Source organism: Peromyscus leucopus, chromosome 14, assembly GCF_004664715.2.
Source record: "Peromyscus leucopus breed LL Stock chromosome 14, UCI_PerLeu_2.1, whole genome shotgun sequence".
NCBI lineage: Eukaryota > Metazoa > Chordata > Mammalia > Rodentia > Cricetidae > Peromyscus > Peromyscus leucopus.
In genome coordinates, this window is record NC_051075.1 from 37,277,568 (window position 1) to 37,296,867 (window position 19,300).

The 19,300-nt window shown below is 42.7% G+C and overlaps 2 protein-coding genes across 5 annotated transcripts in view; one reads left to right on the top strand and one right to left on the bottom strand.

Moving 5' to 3' along the window:
- The window catches only part of L2hgdh (L-2-hydroxyglutarate dehydrogenase), a 32,240-nt gene extending 31,719 nt beyond the window's left edge, over positions 1–521 (bottom strand). For both annotated transcript variants that reach the window (XM_037210586.1, XM_028858711.2), the window contains exon 1: positions 308–521. In XM_037210586.1, the coding sequence (XP_037066481.1) occupies positions 308–447 (140 nt within the window). In that variant the 5' untranslated portion in view covers positions 448–521. The remainder of the gene's footprint in view (positions 1–307) is intronic.
- Positions 522–586: 65 nt separating this feature from the next.
- On the top strand, positions 587–19,078 carry Dmac2l (distal membrane arm assembly complex 2 like). 3 transcript variants are annotated; one of them, XM_028858684.2, is made up of 5 exons: positions 587–664; positions 14,279–14,390; positions 16,221–16,429; positions 16,956–17,127; positions 17,625–19,078. In XM_028858684.2, the coding sequence occupies exons 2-5, from the start codon at positions 14,284–14,286 to the stop codon at positions 17,737–17,739; spliced, it is 603 nt and encodes a 200-aa protein (XP_028714517.1). In that variant the 5' UTR covers positions 587–664; positions 14,279–14,283; the 3' UTR covers positions 17,740–19,078. The 3 variants fall into 3 exon arrangements, with proteins under 3 accessions (XP_028714517.1, XP_028714539.1, XP_028714506.1); XM_028858706.2 differs by lacking the exon at positions 587–664 and adding an exon at positions 878–978 and having other exon boundaries at positions 17,625–18,985; XM_028858673.2 differs by lacking the exon at positions 587–664 and adding an exon at positions 1,478–1,551.
- The last annotated feature ends 222 nt before the right edge of the window (positions 19,079–19,300 follow it).

Here is a 19,300-nt window from a genome sequence, read left to right on the forward strand (position 1 = left end):
TCAAAATGACCACCTAGGGGCCAGACTAGGATCCTATTCACCACTCAGCCTTTAAAGTGGTTCAGAAACGGAGAGGTGGGGGCGTAGTCGAAGCCAGATTCGCTCCTGACCTCCAATCAACACTGCCTTTCCTCCCGCCCACAAATGCTGCGGATGAACCCTGCAGGTCAGCAGCTCCTGGAGTCCGAGGCTGGACCACAGACACAGGACTTCAACGCCTAGGACAGAGACGTCGAGTCGGGGCGTAGGTCCAGTCCGAGACACCTCAGTGGGGAGCAGCAAGGGCAGGCCACCACCACTCGCTTACCTGGTGCTGGAGCTGCGGCCACCCCCGCGCAGAAGCCCGGGCCCCCGGGACGCCCGCTCGCTTGCCCGGAGGAAGCCCCCAGCAAAGCGGCAGGGGGCTCGACCGCAGGCACCGCCCAGGTAACGCAGGGTCGGCCACATGGCCTGCGCCACCTCCCCTTGCCCAGCCTCAGCCGCTGCAGCCCGAACGACACTACGGGCGAAGCGCGCCGCTCTCCAGCCCCGCCCCCAGGCGAGGGCCAATGAAATGTCCGCTCTTGCCTTCCGTGGGCGTGGCCGCGGCTGGCCAATGGGCGGACGCGGCGGAGGGAAAAGCCAGAGGGCGAAGGGCCGGCCAGACGCAGGGACGCGGCGCGTCGTGAGTAGAGAAGCGAGGGCGCAGGCGGGGACCGGGTGGTGGATCCGCTCTCCCGGGCCTTGGGCGAGCGCTGGCTCGACCCGACCCCTGCGCTGGGCTGCCAGAGGAGACCGTGCGTGGCGGGGTGACCTCTGGCTCCCGCGGGCTCTCCTTCGGCCATGGCCCCCTGGTCGGTTGGCGACGCCCTGGCCCCGGAGCCGGGGACTGGCAGCTGAAGCCACCTCCTGCCGCTCTCGGTCACCACCACATCGGAGGCTTCTGGGCCCTTCCTGGGGCTTCCGATGGTGTCGTTCATGCGACTACTGACTCAGCTTGTAAATATTGGGCGCTGGGTGAAAGCAGACCGCTCGGTCCCTCTCATCATTTAGTGTTGTTTTTTTATTTTAATTTTTTAAAAATTGACTTATTTGTGAGTATGTGTGTGAATGTGCCTGCATGGGTTTATGTGCAGCACGTGTGCGCAGGAGCCCGCAGAGACCAGAAAAGGGAATCAAGGATCCCCTGGAACTGGAAGTGCTGGGTGATTGTAAGCCACCATGTGGGTGCTGGGAACCAAACCGAGTTCCTCAGGCAAGACTAGTTAGCAATCTTAATCATGGATCCTTCTCTCCAGTCCCAACCCTGTCTTAATCACTGGACCAAGATAAATGTTTATGTGTTAGAACTCACGGAGCAGGTCACTTTACTGTGTTTCCTCTACTGAGACCTATGTAATCACCTAAGGACCTTATAACTCTGTAAAAATGTGCGATTCTTTGTCACCATACCAGTGTAATTCCCATTCTCTGCTTGATGGCAGTTCTTTGTTTTTAGGGTTAGAACAGCTTCACAGGACCAAGACAGAATGATAGAACTATTGCCGGAAGGACTTGGTTTGGTTCCAGCCAGTAAGTGGTGCAAGCTCAGGGAAATCTTATCACCCCTGCCTCACACAGTCTTCTGTTGTTGCTATTGAGCAGATAATAATGTATATGAGAATATTCACCAAACATTGAATTCAGCAAAGCATCAGCTTTTTATTATGCTTGAATGATTTATCTCATGAGCAGTACTAGACATTTTGTCTCATTGGTGGGGAGGAAACAGTGTTCCCTGTTTAGTTCATCACAGGTGAATAGCATTGATAGTTGGGTGTCTTAGTTAGGGTTTCTGTTGCTGTGAAGAGACACCATGACCACCACAACTCTTATAAAGGAAAACATTTAATTGAGGTGGCTTACATTTTCAGAGGGCTAGTCCATTATCATCATCATAGCCAGGAGCATGGCGCATGCAGGAAGACATGGTGCTGGCTGCATCTTGATATGCAGGCAACAGGAAGTAGACTGAGACGCTGAGCAGTTTCTTGAGCTTTTATGAAACCTCAAATCCCACCTCTACAGTGACACACTTCCTCCAAGACCACATCTACACCAACAAGGCCACACTTCCTAATAATGCCACTCACTCCCTTTGAAAACCATTTTCTTTCAAACCACCATAGTCCACTCCCTGGCCCCCAAGACTTGTAGCCGTATCATGATGCAAAAATGCACTCAGTTTAACTTCAAAAGTCTCCATAGTCTGTAACAGTTTATAAACATATTTAGAAGTCTAAAGTTCAAAGTCACATTTGAGATTCATGCAACCTCTTAACTGTAATCACCTGTAAAATCAAAATCAAAAAGCAGATCACATACTTCCAATATAAAATGGTACAGGATATACATTACCATTCCAGAACATAGGGAAGGGAGCATGTGCAACTTCGCCTGACACAAGCCTGGCCTCAGTGGCTTTCCTTAGTCTTGGAGGAAGGTTCCATAATGCCTTTCTTCTGTCCTTGACTCTAAAGCCAGAACCATGTCACCAAAGCTGCCAAGTTCATTGCTTGCTGGGGCTGGAGCATGGCTCCCTCATTCAACTATATCTTCACCAACTTTCTTTCCTTCACTACCTAAGCTTGGCTGTTTTGGAATTTACGCTGTAGACCAGGCTGGACTCAAACTCAAAGATTCAAAAGCCTCTGTCTTCTGAGTGCTGCGATTAAAGGTTCTAAGCTTTTCTTTAGTTCCTTTTCACAAGTTGGAAAATTAGCTGGGTGGGATCTTGCCCTGAGGTCACCACTCCCTATATTCCATTTCTTAATCTGTTTATCTCCTAGAACATAGGACTTAGTTCCATATCACCTTTTGGTGTTCCTTTTCACCTTAAATTTATATTTTGTAATTTACCCTGCTCAGCTTTCTCCTTTTCATTATAAATCTTTATTAGAGCTACCACTAATAACCACATCACAGAGTCTATACTAGGCTGTTTTGAGATTTTTCTCTGCCAAAAGAATTGATCCAAAACTCGTTACTGTGGCCTCAGGCAAACTTTTTAGACAAGGGCAAAAAGCAGCCACTTTCTTCACCAAAATATCACAAGAATGATCTCTAGACAACAAACTAAAATTCTCCTCTGAAACTTCTTGAGCCAGCCCCCCACAGTTCAAATCACCCTCAGCACCACTGTCTTCCACGCTCCTACTGGTATGGCCCATTAAGCAGTGCTTAAAGCATTTACTGCTTTCATAACCCAAAGTACCAAAGTCCAAATTCCTCCAAATAAAAACATGGTCAGGCCTTTGACACCAATACCCCACTCCTAGTACCAACGTCTGTCATAGTTAGGGTTTTGTATTGCTGTGAAGAGACACCATGACCTCCGCAACTCTTATAAAGGGAAACATCTAATTGAGGTGGCTTATATTTTCAGAAGTCCAGTCCATTATCATCATAACTGCGAGCATGATGGCATGCAGACAGACATGGTGCTGGCTGCATCTTGATATGCAGGCAGCAGGAAGTCGACTGAGATACAGGTTCAAATCCCACTTCCACAGTGACACACTCCACTCCCTTTGAGGGCCCTTTTCTTTCAAACCACCACAGTTGTATTTTAAATTCCGTGTACTGTTTTATGGTGATTGTAGGTTCTCATGCAGTTGTAAGAACTAATAGAGAGCCCATGTGTCCTACTTTGCTTTTTATTGCTGTGATAAATACCACCACCGAAAGAAACTTAGAAGGAAAGGATTTATTTCATCTCACAGCTTATAGTGCATCGTGAAGGGATGTCAGCAGGAACTGAAGCCACGGCCATGGAGGAGTGCTGCTTACTGGCTTGTTCAGTTTGGTTTCTTGTATACCTCAAGACCACCTACCCAGGGGAGGTACCACATACAGTGGGCTTGGCCCTTCCACGTTATCAATCAAGAAAATGCCCCACACTCCGTCATATGGAGAAATTTTCTCAATTGAAATTACCTCTCTCTGGATGACTCTAGAGTGTCAATTTGACCAAAAACTAAGACAATGGCCTCTTGTCAACTTGACACAAACACATCACTATTAAACCATAAACTTCCCGTTCTTGTTTGTTCCCAAGATACCATGTTACTTTTTTAAAAAAAGATTTATTTATTTATTTATTATGTATACAATGTTCTGTTTGCATGTTTGCCCACAGGCCAGAAGAGGGCATCAGATCTCATTGTAGATGGTTATGTGTCACCATGTGGTTGCTGGGAATTGAACTCAGGACCTTTGGAAGAGCAGCCAGTGCTCTTAACCTCTGAGCCATCTCTCTAGCCATTACTATTAATACCACAATATAGAATGTATAACTTTCATGTGTGTGAGTGTTTTGCCTGCATGTATGTTTGTATACCATGTGTGTGCCTAGTGCCTATGGAGGCCAGAAGAGGGCATTGGATCTCCTGGAACTGAGTTTCAAGTGCTCATAAGCTGCCATGTGGGTTCTAGGAATCAAACATGAATTCTCTGAAAGAGCAACTTTTGTTGGGGTTTTTGGGCTCTTTTGGGGGGCCTGCCACCCAGCTCCCAAATAAATTGCACACAGAGGCTTTTTCTTACTTATGAATGCCCGGCCTTAGCTTGGCTTAGTTTCTAGTCAGCTTTTCTTAAATTATCCCATCTACCTTTTGCCTCTGGGCTTTTCCCATTCTCTTATTAGACCATCAGATGTTTCACACAGGCACAAACCACAGGTTCACAGAGTTAAACAAATGCAACATAAACAAAAGTAACACACCTTAAAATAATATTCTACTACAAGCAACCAGTGCTCTTAACTGCAGAACCATCTTTCTAGCCCCTAAGAATAACTTTAAAAGTCCCACAGTCAGTAGATACAAGATGGTGTCAGCTACAGCAGTGTGGCATCCTGGTGTCTCTGCTGCTGGGCCAGACCTGCCAAGGGGTAGGACAGCCCATGTCGAGTGGAGCCCCCTGCAATGTGAGTTCAGCTCAGATGTGGAAGGCCCTCACCTACTTCTTAGCACTGCCCAGGATGGGAGTGAGGAAGATGCTCAACGTTTTCCTGAAGTTGCAACATGAAGAGCACTAGAGACTCAAATTGGTTGCTTACGCCATCTCTGGATCAAGAGCAAGCCCTTTCCCTGGGACAGTGATAGCCATACCCATTTCCATAACTCTTGCATTAATCCATTTCCAGCTGGCTCTGGGGATGAGTGAAAAGAATCTGGACCTTCACCCAGGCAACAAGGGGCCACACAGCACCGGTTTAACCATTACTGTGCATGTGGGCCACAAAAGCGTGTGGGATGCTAAGCTCATCTTTCCTTCTATCAAGTGGGGACCGTTATACCCACCTTCCATCCCTTTGCTTGTGGGAGGAGGGGACTTTAATAAATAAACTTAGAAAAGAGTCCTTCAGACTTTAACATTTTCAAAACTGTAAAAGGTCCAGTTTGGGGTCAAGGTCCTTTCTTGGGGAGACCTGGCCTTCCTTTCGGGAGTTCTGGATCTCTACACTGGACAGAGTCTGGAGATTGGTTGGGGCCCAGAGTCCCTGTTGCTGTGCTACAGTGTAGCCTGCCTTTCTTTTGTTCTGGAGTTTTTCTGATTATGTAGATGAAAGAAAAACTTAGGCTTCTTGCCAGTGCCAAAAGTCCATAGGGGTCAGGCCTCTGCTGTCCATTACAGTAACTATACTCATTTTACCTTTGGTGATTAATGCTGCCACGTGACCCCTGCTAATCCAGGACTCAAACCTATCGCATTTACTTCAATTGAGCAGCAGTGTCTGGCACAAGGAGAAGAGCAAGAAGAACAAAGTCTTCAATGTGCTGGTGCCACGCCCATCATTTTTAGTTTTCATAGGATTATTGAAGGGCATGTCTTCTGGACCCTCCCATTGTAGTGAACTGGGTTTTACATGTACCCATTCCAGCGTTCCAGTTCCCCTGAGCCTTAGAATCCCTTCGTCAACAGAAAGCCAAAGAATGTCAGATGTCTGCAGCTCCTATTCTATAGGCCATCTTTTGACAAGCTCTCCAGCCAACCAGTTAAACTTAAGACAGTTCTTTAAGCTGTGTGAACGTCCACATTAAACCTAGAATCGTCACTCAGTGGCTCCATATTTATAAATTCAGCCTGATCCAGTTTTAGGTTCCTCCCACCATTGTCCCATATTTTAAAAATTCATTCCCATATAATTTCCCCAAATTTTTGCTGAATGAATTGGCAAACATATTAAGCTCTTGAGGGGTATAGCACACTTCCTCAAGGCCTGCACTTTCTTTCTCACCCCAAGGAGCCCACTTAGCCTTGCATCTGGTTATAGGTACAGAGGGAACTGTTGGCGAGCACTAAGGGACATCTATGTTGTCTTGCTTGACATCTCCTTCAGAAAAGGCCACTGCCAGTTCAGCAGACACATGGAGGGTTTATTCCTTCAGACATGGGTACAGAGGGCAGTCCTGCGGGGGGTTGGGGCAGGGATGCATCCTCTGCCAAGGGTAGAGAAACTTCTTCCTCATTGACACAAACCCATCAGAGTCTGAGGTTCAAAGTTCTTAGCCTCATAAGAATCCTTCCACCCATTTCCTTCCCAAGGTACAGGATCCCATGCCTACCAATCAGTGTCTTACTTTAATTGCCACACCTTTTGAGGCAGGGATTGGAATTTTCACTGTAATTCAGCCAGTTTTAGAATGAGGATTTGTATTTGATTTTCAGCCACTTGAGCTCGCTTCTCTTCCAGTGTACACTTAGAAGTTTTAGATTGCTTGTGTGCATCTCATCAGTTTTGTCACTGAGCTCATTCTTCTCCTGTCGTTGGTTATTTTTTACTCTTTTGGCTTTTGGGGGGTCTGCCACCCGGTTCCCAAATAAATCACACAGAGGCTTTTTCTTGCTTATAAATGCCTGGCCTTAGCTTGGCTTATTTCTAGCCAGCTTTCCTTAACTTTAAATTATCCTGTCTGTCGTTTGCCCCTGGGCTTTTCCGTTTCTTACTTCTGTATATCTTACTTTCACTCTTACTCCTTGGCTAGCTGGGTGGCTGGCCCCTAGCATCCTTCTCTCCTTATTCTCTTGCTTTCTCTTCTTTTCCTCTCAGATTTCTCCTTCTATTTATTCTCTCTGCCTGCCAGCTCCGCCTATCCTTTCTCCTGCCTCAGTATTGGCCATTCAGCTCTTTATTAGACCATTGGGTGTTTTAGACAGGCAACAAATGTAACACATCTTAAAAAAATATTCTACAACATTCTCCAGAGATACCAAAAGTGACCAGCCAGCATTGTCATTTTCTTTCTTTCTTTTTTTTTTTTTTTTTTGCAAATTGTCTTTTTTTTTTTTTTTTTTTTTTATGTAGAGAGTCACTAAATTCCTTGCTCCTCATAAGAGGTGAATCAGAATCATCAAATGCTTTTATCTCAGTAAGTTCTTTAAATGGCTCACACCTTGGACTTGGAGCATTTTGCATGCTACTAGGAAAACCTTCAGTTACTATACGTTTTGGCAAGTTGGAAAGCCAGCTCCAGAAACCACAAGCCTACTAGAAAAACTCATCCTTATGATTCCATTTCTCTAGAACCACTCATGGTATCACAATCTGTATTAGTCAGTGCTCTCTAAAGAAACAGAACAAATAGATTGGTGTGTGTGTGTGTGTGTGTGTGTGTGTGTGTGTGTGTGTGTGTGAATGTCCTTCAAGATAGATGAACTTGCTATCAAGAGTGAGGGAAAGAAGGCAAAAAACAAAGTTTCCTTCTATGTCCTTTTTTGTGAGCTGCCACAAGAAGATAAAGCCCAGATTTAGAGTGGGTCTTCCTGCTTCAAATAATCCAAAGGAAATCCCTCACTAGAGTGCCCAGGAACTTGGGCTTTAGGGTCAGATGCATTCAAGTGGACAACTAGGATTAGCCATCACTTCATTTTGTCCATCTCCCCCAGTGATAAAATCTTGTAAGCTGTAGTACAGTATCATACTGGCAATTGACATAGTCCCTCAGATGTCCCCAGTGTTACATTTCTGTGTGTAGTTCTATAAATTATCATCACTGATGTAGAGGTTTATGCCCAGCATCATAATCAAGATAACAGTTGTATCACAAGGATCCTTCCAGACATCCTTTTTGACCACAACTTCCCCTGGTAACTCTCCTGTTATTCTTCCTTTCCATAATTTTGTCATTTTAAGATAGCTTGATACTTAAGAGCACTTACTGCTTGTATTAGTCAGGGTTCTGTAGAAGAACAGAACTTATTAAATGAATATATATGCATGGGGGGGATTATTAGAATAGCATAAAGGCTGTGGTCCAGCTAATCCAGCAATGGCTGTCTACCAATGGAAGGTCCAAGAATCCAGTAGCTGTTTAGTCCACAAGGCTGGATGTCTCAGCTGGGTTTCAGTATATGCCAGAATCCTGAAGAAGTAGACACTAATGCCAGTGAAGGAATGGACTTGCTAGTGAGAGAGAGAGCAAGCAGGCAGAGAACTTCCTTCTTTCATGTCCTTACGTAGGCTGCCACAAGAAGGTGTGGCCCAGATTAAAGGTGGATCTTCCCACAGCAAAAGATCTGTATTAGAAATTAGTCTTCACATTTCAGATGATCTAAATAAGAAAAATCTTTCACAGGTGTGCCCAGCTGCTTGGGTTTCAGTTAATTTCAGTTGTAGTCAAATTGACAACCAAGAATAGTTATTACACTGCTCTTGCAGAGGACCAGGATTCCGTTACCAACACCTACATCAGAGGCCCATGGCCACCTATGACTGCAGTTGCAGAAGACCTCGTGTTCTGGCCTCTTCAGGCACACACAAATACATAAAAATAATAAACCTTTAATAAAAGGCTGTGCAAGTGTAACTATATAGCACACAAGCTTTGGGATTGGCCTTACATATAATCCTTTGACAGTCATCCACATTGTTCCTTGTGGTACATTCCTTGTAATCCTGAGTAGTTTTCAGTAATGTCTATACTAAGCATTGTAGCCAACCATTCCCCCATAAAAGACACCCGAGATGTCTGCAGTTTTTGCATCATAAATATTGTGAACATTGTTGTGCAGCTTTTTGTACAAACCTGTTTTCTCTAGGATAAATGCTCAAGAGTCTGTGTGCTAAGTCATATTTAAAAGTTTGTCTAAATAACCACCAAATGATTTCCAAAGTAACTGTACCCAGGTTTGAGTGGTCCAGTTTCTCCTCATTGTCAGCAGCCTCAGATGCTGCTACTGTTTTGTCTTAACCATTCTGATCCATGAATAGTAGGGATGACTTGGTTTGTGGAAGGCACATTTGATTTGCTGGGGGACAGCTTGGAGGTAGAGCATGAGGATGAACAAGACCTGTAGTTCTAGGTCCTGGAGAAAGAAAGTCAAGACAAAAGGACAGTGGTGATTTAATACTTCATTGAATACACAGTTATAGAGGGGGTGGGCTGTGATTAGATGTCTGTGGGCCACCTGGCCTGTAGTCATACCTTTTGTCTTCCTTTGTTTATATTTTAACTAGTCTGTGATTTTGAGCACGTGCCACTTACTTTAGGAGGATGAAAGAATATACAAGCTATTCTCTGCTTGCCTTATTTGAAGATCTATACAATAGTTTGTCTCAGTCATTTCAAATAAGAATTTACCTTTCATTCATACACTCTGTAATATACTGACCCCACGCTCCTCAGCAAGAGCCTATAAAGAGTTAGTTTGGTGAATATCATGTGATGTCCCAAGAATGGTTGGGGGACCTTTGCTTCTACCTCCTAACAAATTACTCCATCAGTTTCACTTAATTCAGACCCCAAGCAGTCAACTATGAGTAGTTAGTTTACGGTGGAATAGAGTTGTGTTTAAGGGAAAACTTACCCATTCTGATGCTCCACCCCTGTCTCCACACTACCACTGTCAAGAACTAATTCACTCTTTGGCCAACAAACTAGCCATCAATTGATAGCCTATTCAGGAATGCATTTAATATAATAATCAAAAGCTCCACCTTTAAAATATTCACTTTATGCAAATGAGGAAGTGCTATCAAATCTACTTAGAAAACTCTGTGTGTGTGTGTGTGTGTGTGTGTGTGTGTGTGTGTGTGTGTGTAAATTTTAGAAACACTGTTATAAAATTAGGGCCTCTTCTGATAGTAAACAGAAGTGTGTTTCCTTTTTATAATTTAAATTTCTCAATTATTTATTGCATTAGTCATACAGCAACACCAGTTTTCTTACCTGCATTTAACCGGTTTAACTTACCGGCATCACATATACCAGCTCACCACCAGAGGTCTCCTCTTTCCATGTAGAAAGCATCCCAACTGTTGCTGCCTGGTTTCAAGCAGGAAGTGTTCTCAGAAGTCAGTCAGCAAAGCTGAAGTTGAAAATGTAAAAACTCACCAAATTTTAAGTCTTTATTTCTACATATAAATTCAATTTTTACTATAACTCGGTATAAGGATAACAGCTAATGTTTTCATAAATCATAGCTGAAATAAAGCTGGCCTTACTTTTATTTAAGCTGGATTAAAAAATGAACCAAAATGACTCCAGCAGAAGTATTGAGGGCTCGGAGTGCTCTTCCGTTTGCTGAGTAACAGAATCTCTGGCTTGACTTTTGCACATGGGTAGCTGGCCACTGAAGAGTGCTCATCAACAGATACCGGTAAACTTTTGCATCATGTTGAAAAAATAGAAATAAGTAGTCCTTGTTCCTCTTTTAGCCCTGCCTGCTCCTCTCCCTGCCTAATCTTCTTCACTGAAAACTCTTTTAGTTTGTGAGACAGGGTCTCACTGTGTAGTCCTGGGTGGAGCTTACTAGGTAGACCAGGCTGGCCTTGAACTCACGGAGATCTGCCTCTGCCTCCCAAGTGCTGGGATTAAAGGAGTCAGCACAGACTGAAAACTCTTAATCACTGTTTAAGACTCAGCTAAGAAAAAACCTCTAGTATGAATCCTTCCTCACCCTTTTAGACTTTCACGCACCGTCTGTGCCTCCAAGTACCACATTGGCTAGTGCTCCTGTTTCCCTGTCGTCTGTCTTCTCCATTAGACCATGGAGTCTACGAGGACAGGATGGGGTCTTTCTTTGTACTTCTCTTGCTGCTGCTTTGTCTCACCATTGGTCTGTACTAAGTATAGCAAACATTCAGTGAGCATTTATGAATGAATGAATGAATGAATGAATGAATGACTAGATGGGATTCACTCATTTAAATGAGAAGCTGGATAAGATTTTGACAGATGAAATTGGGGGTGGAATTAATAGAGGGAACAGCCTGGGTAGAGGATGAAAAAGCACAGATTTGTAAGTGAAGTTGGCAACAAAGGAGTTGTCCAGGTGGACATAGGTGGAGAGAGCTTTAACAAAAGTCTGGCAAGGATGAGACTGCGGATGTGGTGGAGACAGATTGGTGGTGATGACGACAGCCTTGGTAGAAAGATGGAGATAAAGATGGAGTCTGAGAGGTACCATCAGTTGAATAGTTGAGTACTTGCCTAACAGGTACTCAGCCCTGTGATCAATTCCCAACACTGTCAAAACGAAGGAGGGTTGGGGAAGACCAGAGGAGGAAGGGGAGGCGTGAGAAGAGCAGGTGGGCCCCAGATTCTGTTATCAGGCCTCAACATCCCACTGTTTCCTCAGCTTTCAAATGCTTCCCACTCAGGCACTTTTTAAGTCGTCTTCTCCCTTTTGAGTTCTAGAATCATCCAGAGCCCTGACTGGTAGGGAAGAGCACTAGGTCCAAATGCAACACTGTCACGAATTAGCTCTGAAACATTGAGCAAGTTCCTTTAGACCCATGCATTTATTAATGCCCCACCTTGTTCCAGAAAGGATTTAGAGTGTCAGCATGTTACTTAATATCAAGGCTTCAGTTTCCTCATCTCTAAAGGAGAGGTTTCATGTAGCTGACCTAAGTTCCTTCCAGCTCTTACACTTTGTGACTCTGATTCCAATGATGATGTTGGCCATCTTCCCTTAGGAGTCCTGCCAACACTTCCTATTTAGACTAGGAAAAGCTAAAAGGAAAAAGAAGTGAGCCCACAACCCTGACCCACTGTTTACTTATAGCGGTGTGTATGTGTGATGTGTGTGTGTGTGTGTCTGTGCTCACATGTGTGTGTTTGCATGTGGAGGTCAGGGTCAACATTGAATGTCCTCAGTCTCTTACTGTTGTGGGCTATCCACTAGACACATGGGTTTAAGCCAATAGAAAGTCTTTATTAGCTGACTGGTGACTACACTGAGTATTCAGGATCCCAGTGTAGCCCCAAGGCTTTCTCAGGGTGAGCTTTTAAGCACAAAAACCCTGTCCTTTATTGACATACTTCAGTTAAAAACAACAGTTAGCCAGAAGTGGGATGACAGAAGCCAAAAAGCAAGGTTGGTATATTTAGAGACTTCTCTATAACTGTGAACTCTGATGGATTAGGTCTTTGTTTTCATTTTGGCTAGTGGTGCTGTCTGTGTGCTGAGTATTATGGCCTGAGTGGTATTTCCATCATGGGGTCAGTTGTGCTAAGTTCTGAGGCCCTGTTACATTTCTTCCTTACTTCCTAGAGGTTCTCACACTGATCCTGGAGCTCGCCAATTAGGCTAGACTGGCTGGCCAGCGAGGGATCTTTCTATATCTACTCTCCCACCACTGGGATTATAGGTGCGTGCTGCCAAATAGGCTTTTTACATGACTGCTGGGGATCCGAACTCAGGTCCTCACGCTTGAGGACAAGCACTTTACTCATCACCATCCTTGTTATTGGCTTCTGATAGTGACATCACCATCCTGCCAGTGGTCCAGGACCAAGGCTTAGTATCATCTTCAGGTCTTCTAGCTCTTATTTCTAAATGTCCCTTACTGAGCCATATGGAATCTTAGCTCTATCATTCTATCCTTCTGTGGCTAAGCCTTTTCCTATAAAGCCCTTGCTAGCTATTTCTGTACCATTCTGTATTGACTTATTTATTTTGAAACAGACTGTAGCCATATTGTTCGGGTTAGCCTCCTGTTCCTGTGCTAAAGCCAGCCTCCTGCCTCAGCCTCCGAAGTAGCTAGGATTATAGGACCAGGTCACCATATCTGACTTGGTCTTTGGTCTTGATGCTGCTGTCTGAGTGAATTTCCCGGAGCACAGCTTCAACGAAGCCAGTTCTCTGTTCTGGTATCTCAGTGACTCCCTGCTGTCTGCAGAACGTGGTCCAGAGAGCCTGGCTGCGGCCTGAGCTGTGACCTGGTGGAACAGACTCTTCTCTTCTTGACCTTCGTGGACAAACCAAACCGACCTACAATATGCCTTACTTTCCTGCCTTGGCTTATAATCTGTTATAATTTACCTGGCTTTTTTTTCTGTTGAATCATCTCTATCCATATTTTAGCTCTTTCAAGGCTTGTATCAAGTCTTGTCATTTATTTTAACTACTTGGTGACTCGGGCCACTCCATCCTGGACTAACTTACAATTTCCCCAAGGATAGAGACCACATTTTACTTTTCTTGCAGCCCTAACCCTCACACCTGGCCCACTGCTAGAGAACCTGAACTGAGATAAACTGAGACTTAATCAGGAATTATTTTCTCAGCTCATGGCTGGAAATCATCTGAACAAATCATCTCTTTTCACAAATGAGAAAATCCAGGGTCAGAGAAGTAAAACTGCTTGCCCAGACTTCTCAGCTGCCTGATGTAGGTTTGTTTGCGTTCTGGTGTCTTTATCCACTTGTGTCTTTATCCTAAATAGACCTGCTTTTATTTTCCTTTCCCTACTTGGATGGAAACACTGTCACTGTGTCACATTGTTCCTTACGGGACTGTAGTTTGTCATTTTGTTTTTGAATGTATATTAGAAGTGGAGCTGGTTTGAGCAAATCTATAGTTATATAAAAAAAAAATAAACATTAAGGGGCAACACTGCAGACAATTAAGGTTCAAACGATGAAATTTAAGATAGAAGGGACCTTGGACGTCATCTAGTCCCAACCTCTTATTTTGAGCAAATAAGAAACAAACAAAACCCAAGAATTGGAGACAGGAGTGGCTGGTCAATAACATGAACTATCGGTACAAGGATTGACGCTGAAGCTGTGGGATAATTACTAGATGTATGGGGCTCTGGCTGATGAGTTCACGGGGGTCTGTTTTGTGTGTCTAGATCAAATGATGTGGGGCTCTGGCTGATGAGTTCATGGGGGTCTGTTTTGTGTGTCTAGATCAAATGATGTGGGGCTCTGGTTGATGAGTTCATGGGGGTCTGTTTTGTGTGTCTAGATCAAATGATGTGGGGCTCTGGTTGATGAGTTCATGGGAGTCTGTTTTGTGTGTCTAGATCAAATGCTGATGTTTGGAAACATTTCGAGGCAGCTCTGCAGCTTAAAGAAAAGCCCACGGTCATGTGACTCCAGATACTTCTGGGAATGGTTGAATACAGTGTTTAACAAGTAAGTGACTAATTAAGTGAAGAAATGTGGGGATTTTTATAACTGGACAGGTTCTAAATTGCTCTTTGTCTAGTTGGTTATTTCTTGTGTTTCAAATTATTTTTCTTTTGAACAATATGCATAGTATGATCCTAATTTTTTATAAACAATAAAACATAAACAGAAAAGTACCTTATAAAATATTAAATTGCTTGTCTGGGTTACAGAATATTAGTGTATTTTTATTTTTTAAGATTTTTTCATTTTTACTTTATGTGTATGTGTGTTGGCTGCATGTATAGAAGGTTCATCACATGTGTGCCTGGTGCCCACAGAGGTTAGAAGGGCATCATTCCCGGGAACTGGAGCTGCAGATAGTTGTGAGCCGCCATGTAGGTGCTGGGAACTGAACCCAGGTCCTCTATAAGAGCAATAAGTGCTCTTACCCAGTAAGCCATCTCTCCAGTCCCAAGTAGGTTTTTTCTTATTTTATTCTTATTTCTATTGATGCCCTTCAAATGATCTAAAATGAATTTTTATTCTTTTTATACTCAACAGTATATGTAACTTTGAAATAGCTCATTCTTTTTCTTCTTAAGGAATGTTATTAGCGTTTTGAGTCCTACTAGGAGAACTCTGGTGTTTAAAAACACACCTTTTATCCCAGCACTCGGGAGGTAGAGCCAGGCAGATCTCTGTGAGTTCGAAGCCAACCTGGTCTACAGAGTGAGTTCCAGGAAAGGCACAAAAGCTACACAGAGAAACCCTGTCTCGGGAAAAAAAAAAAAAAAAAAAACCTTAGTGTAGCCAGATGTGGTGGCTCACACTTTTAATCCAAGCACTTGAGAGACAGAGACAGGAGAATCTCTGTGAAGTCAAGGGCAGCCTGGTCTACATAAGTGAGTTCCAGAACACTCAGGACTACATAGAGAAAAATTTAAATAAATTAGAATAAATAAAAAACAAAAACTTAGTATGTGGCATACTCAGAAGTACTGTATTGAAACAGGTATGACAAACTCATTGCTTAACCTCACCATGTGACTGCAAAGGAAAAGGCATTGCAGAAATTAGTAAATAGCACAGAGAGGCTAATCTGAAAATGGTCTCAAAATTATTCCCTTTTCAATAGTTTGTTTGTTTAAGACAGAGTCTCTATGTAGCTCTGGCTGTCCTGGAACTCAATATGTAGACTGGGCTAGCTTCGAACTCAGAGATCCAGCTGCCTCTCCTGGGATTAAAAGTGCGCCACCATACCTGGCTTCTTGTTAATGTTTTATCAGTAATGAAAACTGGTCCCCAGATAGTCACTATATTGTGATAGGGATCTCCTATCACAAGCTCCATGACACATATGAATGCTTGCCTAACATAGGGAAGACCTGGCTTAAAGCCCCAGAATCAAAACAATAAATTAAATCCCACCATGTCCAGTATAAGAGCACATATCTGTAATCTCTCCACTGAACAGGCAAAGGGAAAAAGATCGTGAGTTCAAGGCTAGCCTGGCTGGCACAGTGAGACTCTGCCTCCAAAACGGTGGTAATTATATTGATATATCTTGCTAGAGCTTCCAGAGAGTAAAACTAAAACAAAAAAACAAAAAAACAAAAAAAAACAAGAAAGAAAAAGGAAAAAGTAAGCAAAAAGCGCTAAAGAGAACCACAGTTTTTTTGTTATTGGTTTTTTGTTTTTTTTTTGTTGTTGTTGTTTTTTTGTAGTTCCTATTAATACATTTACTCCTTGGTCATTTGAAATAAAAATTGATTTCTGGTCCATCTTTATATTGGTGAACACAACTAAGAAACTAGTGGCAAGGGACAAGAACTACCTCTGTTTTCTTGTCAACAGAGTAGACTATGAACGCATCAGGGATGTTGGCCCTGACAGGGCAGCATCTGAGTGGCTCCTTCGGTGTGGGGCCAAAGTACGCTACCGTGGCCACCAGAAGTGGCTACAGGATTACAACCACATCCCAGGAAGCTCTGAGGGCAGATACAAGATTCAAGCAATTGATGCCACCGATTCTTGTATCATGGATATTGGACTGGATCACATGGGTAAGTCCCAGCCATTTGCTTTTAGGGCATGCATGTGATTTACAATGAATGTTTTGTTACAGTTTGCTCACTGTTACAGTCATGGTCATGTATTTCAATAAAATGGATTGTTTATTCCTGTGTTAGATATTTATCTTCAAAGTGAATAGAGATCATGTGATATGCACCTTCCTCCCTTATGAGCATCTCTCTGTGTTCTTTTTGTTCACTTAAAATTCAAAGCTTGTTTGATTTGGTCAGACTATCTTATATCTTAGTCAAACTTATGTCTTTGTGAGCCCCTCAGCAACATAACCCTAATATATCCAGACAGCTCCTGCTCATGTGGGAATTTCTTTCTTCCAATACCTGCACATATGACTTCAGAGTGGCCCTTGCACCAGCCCACGCTGTGTAAGGAATATGTCATATGGTCAACAGGGTTTCCATAGAATGGTCAAAGCCAGGACAGTCTTGTCTGTGAACCAAGGACTGTTAGTCATGGTAATAGTAAAACGGATTCTCAAACTATACGTTTCCCCCCCAGAGGGCCTAGAGCATGTTGAAAAAATCATACTATGCAAGTGTCATTATGTTGAAGATAGCTGTTTGCAGAGGCTTAGTCAACTTGAAAAATTACGGAAAAGCCTGTTGGAAATGGAGATCATCGCCTGTGGGAATGTCACAGACAACGGCATCATTGCTTTACGACATTTTAGGTAAGTGGTCAAAGCCAGAACTTGATGAGGTGGATAATCAGAATATGAAACAGTAATCTCAGATCGCAGGCAGTTTGAGATGTTTGAAACACTGGAACCAAAGGACTAAACCGTTTATCTCTTAACTAGCTGCTTTATCTGGCTGCTTCAAGGCTTCTTCCTCTTACAGAAACTTGAGTACCTTTAAGAACTTCGGGCGGTGTTTGTTTGTGTTATTATTAATATTTATGTACAAAGGGTAGCTGTTTTGTATGTGTATAGGAATAAAAAAGACTCAGAAATGTCAATGAAATAAGGAAAATGATAATTTTAAAGTCTCGCATGAGTTTCATTTAAAGTAGCCTTCCAATACTATTGCTCTAAAAGCCATTTGGAAAGTATGTGGTGATTAAATACCTTCTACATGTTACTTTTCCTGAACATCATATAAATTGAATTCATTTTTACAGCCATAAAAGGCCACACTGAAGTGACTTTGTTTTTTTCTCTGTTTGCAGGAACCTCAGGTATTTGTACTTAAGTGATCTTCCTGGAGTCAAAGATAAAGAAAATCTTGTCCAAGTCTTTCAAACAGCACTACCTTCTCTAGAACTAAAATTAAATCTGAAGTAAAATACGTGTCTGATTTCAGTACAAAGGGTCACTTGAAATTGCTCATACTAAATAGCTACACATACTACATAATCACCAATAGAACTAAGGAGGTGTTTTAATAATGGAGAAGTAGAGAATAATATTTAAAAGTGGCTCACTAAAGTTACTTAGTTGGAAGTGAGAAATTATGTACATTGAATCACTTTTAAAAATATGACATAACATTTTAATTCTAATGTCTTCCTCATTGGCATGTATACTGTATGTATTGCTTGGTGTAGATATTGACATAGAGATCTTTAAAGTGCATCGCAAATATTCTTTTTTGTATTACAATAATTTATATCTTTAAAGGCCCTGAGGCATGTTGCTGTAAGTACCCAATTATGTCCAGGCGGTGGTGGCACACGCCTTTAATCCCAGTACTCGGGAGGCGGAGGCAGGCGGATCTCTGTGAGTTCGAGGCCAGCCTGGGCTACCAAGTGAGTTCCAGGAAAGGCGCAAAGCTACACAGAGAAACCCCGTCTCAAAAAACCAAAAAAAAAACGATTATGAAGAACTGAAAGCTCAGTTACAGATTCAGTGATGGAGTTGGCTGTGCACAGTTGTGGGTGGTGTTGAGAACAGCACGCTGTATTACTTCCCGGGATTTGCACACGTTGCTCAAACTCCTGCATTTCTGTGTTCCTAATAGGACATACTTTTTAAAAATACCCTTTCTCAGAATGAAGAGTGCTGGTTAATTCATCCTACTTCTAAGCTTGGGCGACTGCTGGATAGAACTGAACACAGGTTCTCGTCTGTACCCAACTAGTTTTGCTGGTAAAACAAAGCAGGAACCAGGCTGTCCTTACTCCCTATCTACTTCAAACTGAGTGTTAGTGTGCTGATTAAAAAGCTAAATGTTGCTGTCCCTCAAATATTTTGAATGTTACCTCCTATGAACTCAAGGGACATAAAAATATAAACATGAAAATGAATTTTATATCTAGAAAACACTAATAAAGAATGTCATAAGGGGATAAAAACTAGTCTTTAATTTTTTACCTGAAATAGCTGTAATTCCATCATTGTTTGTTCTATGCTGATTCATATGTAGGTCTCTGTATACATGGTTGGTTATCAGGTTGCTGAATATGAATTTGACTAGGAATGACCTTCTGCAGTGCAGCTCTCAGGCGGAAAAGGGAACTCCAGCTGTTTTTAGAACTCTGCTTATTAAAAAAAAAAAAAAAAAAAAAAAAAAAAAAAAAAAAAAAAAAAACACCCTAATTCATGGAAAAATGCAAAATGCATATATCACTGTCATTTGCAAGTCAGAAAATAGTAAATAAAAACAAAGACAAGGTAGAAGACATGTAGAATGGTCTCGTGTGGTATGTGCTGATTCCACGTGGGAGAGGAGGTTTGCAGGTTTGCTCAAATTTCCATTGAGCATAGGCATAAATGTAATAGACTGCACCAAAGAAAGGCAGGCCCTGTTCTCAGGTCTGTTTCGGTACTGTGTGGCCCAACAGCTAATCTGTCATGACTTCATCTGGAGAGACTTTCTAGTCTACAGTTTTCTGTGAAACTACTG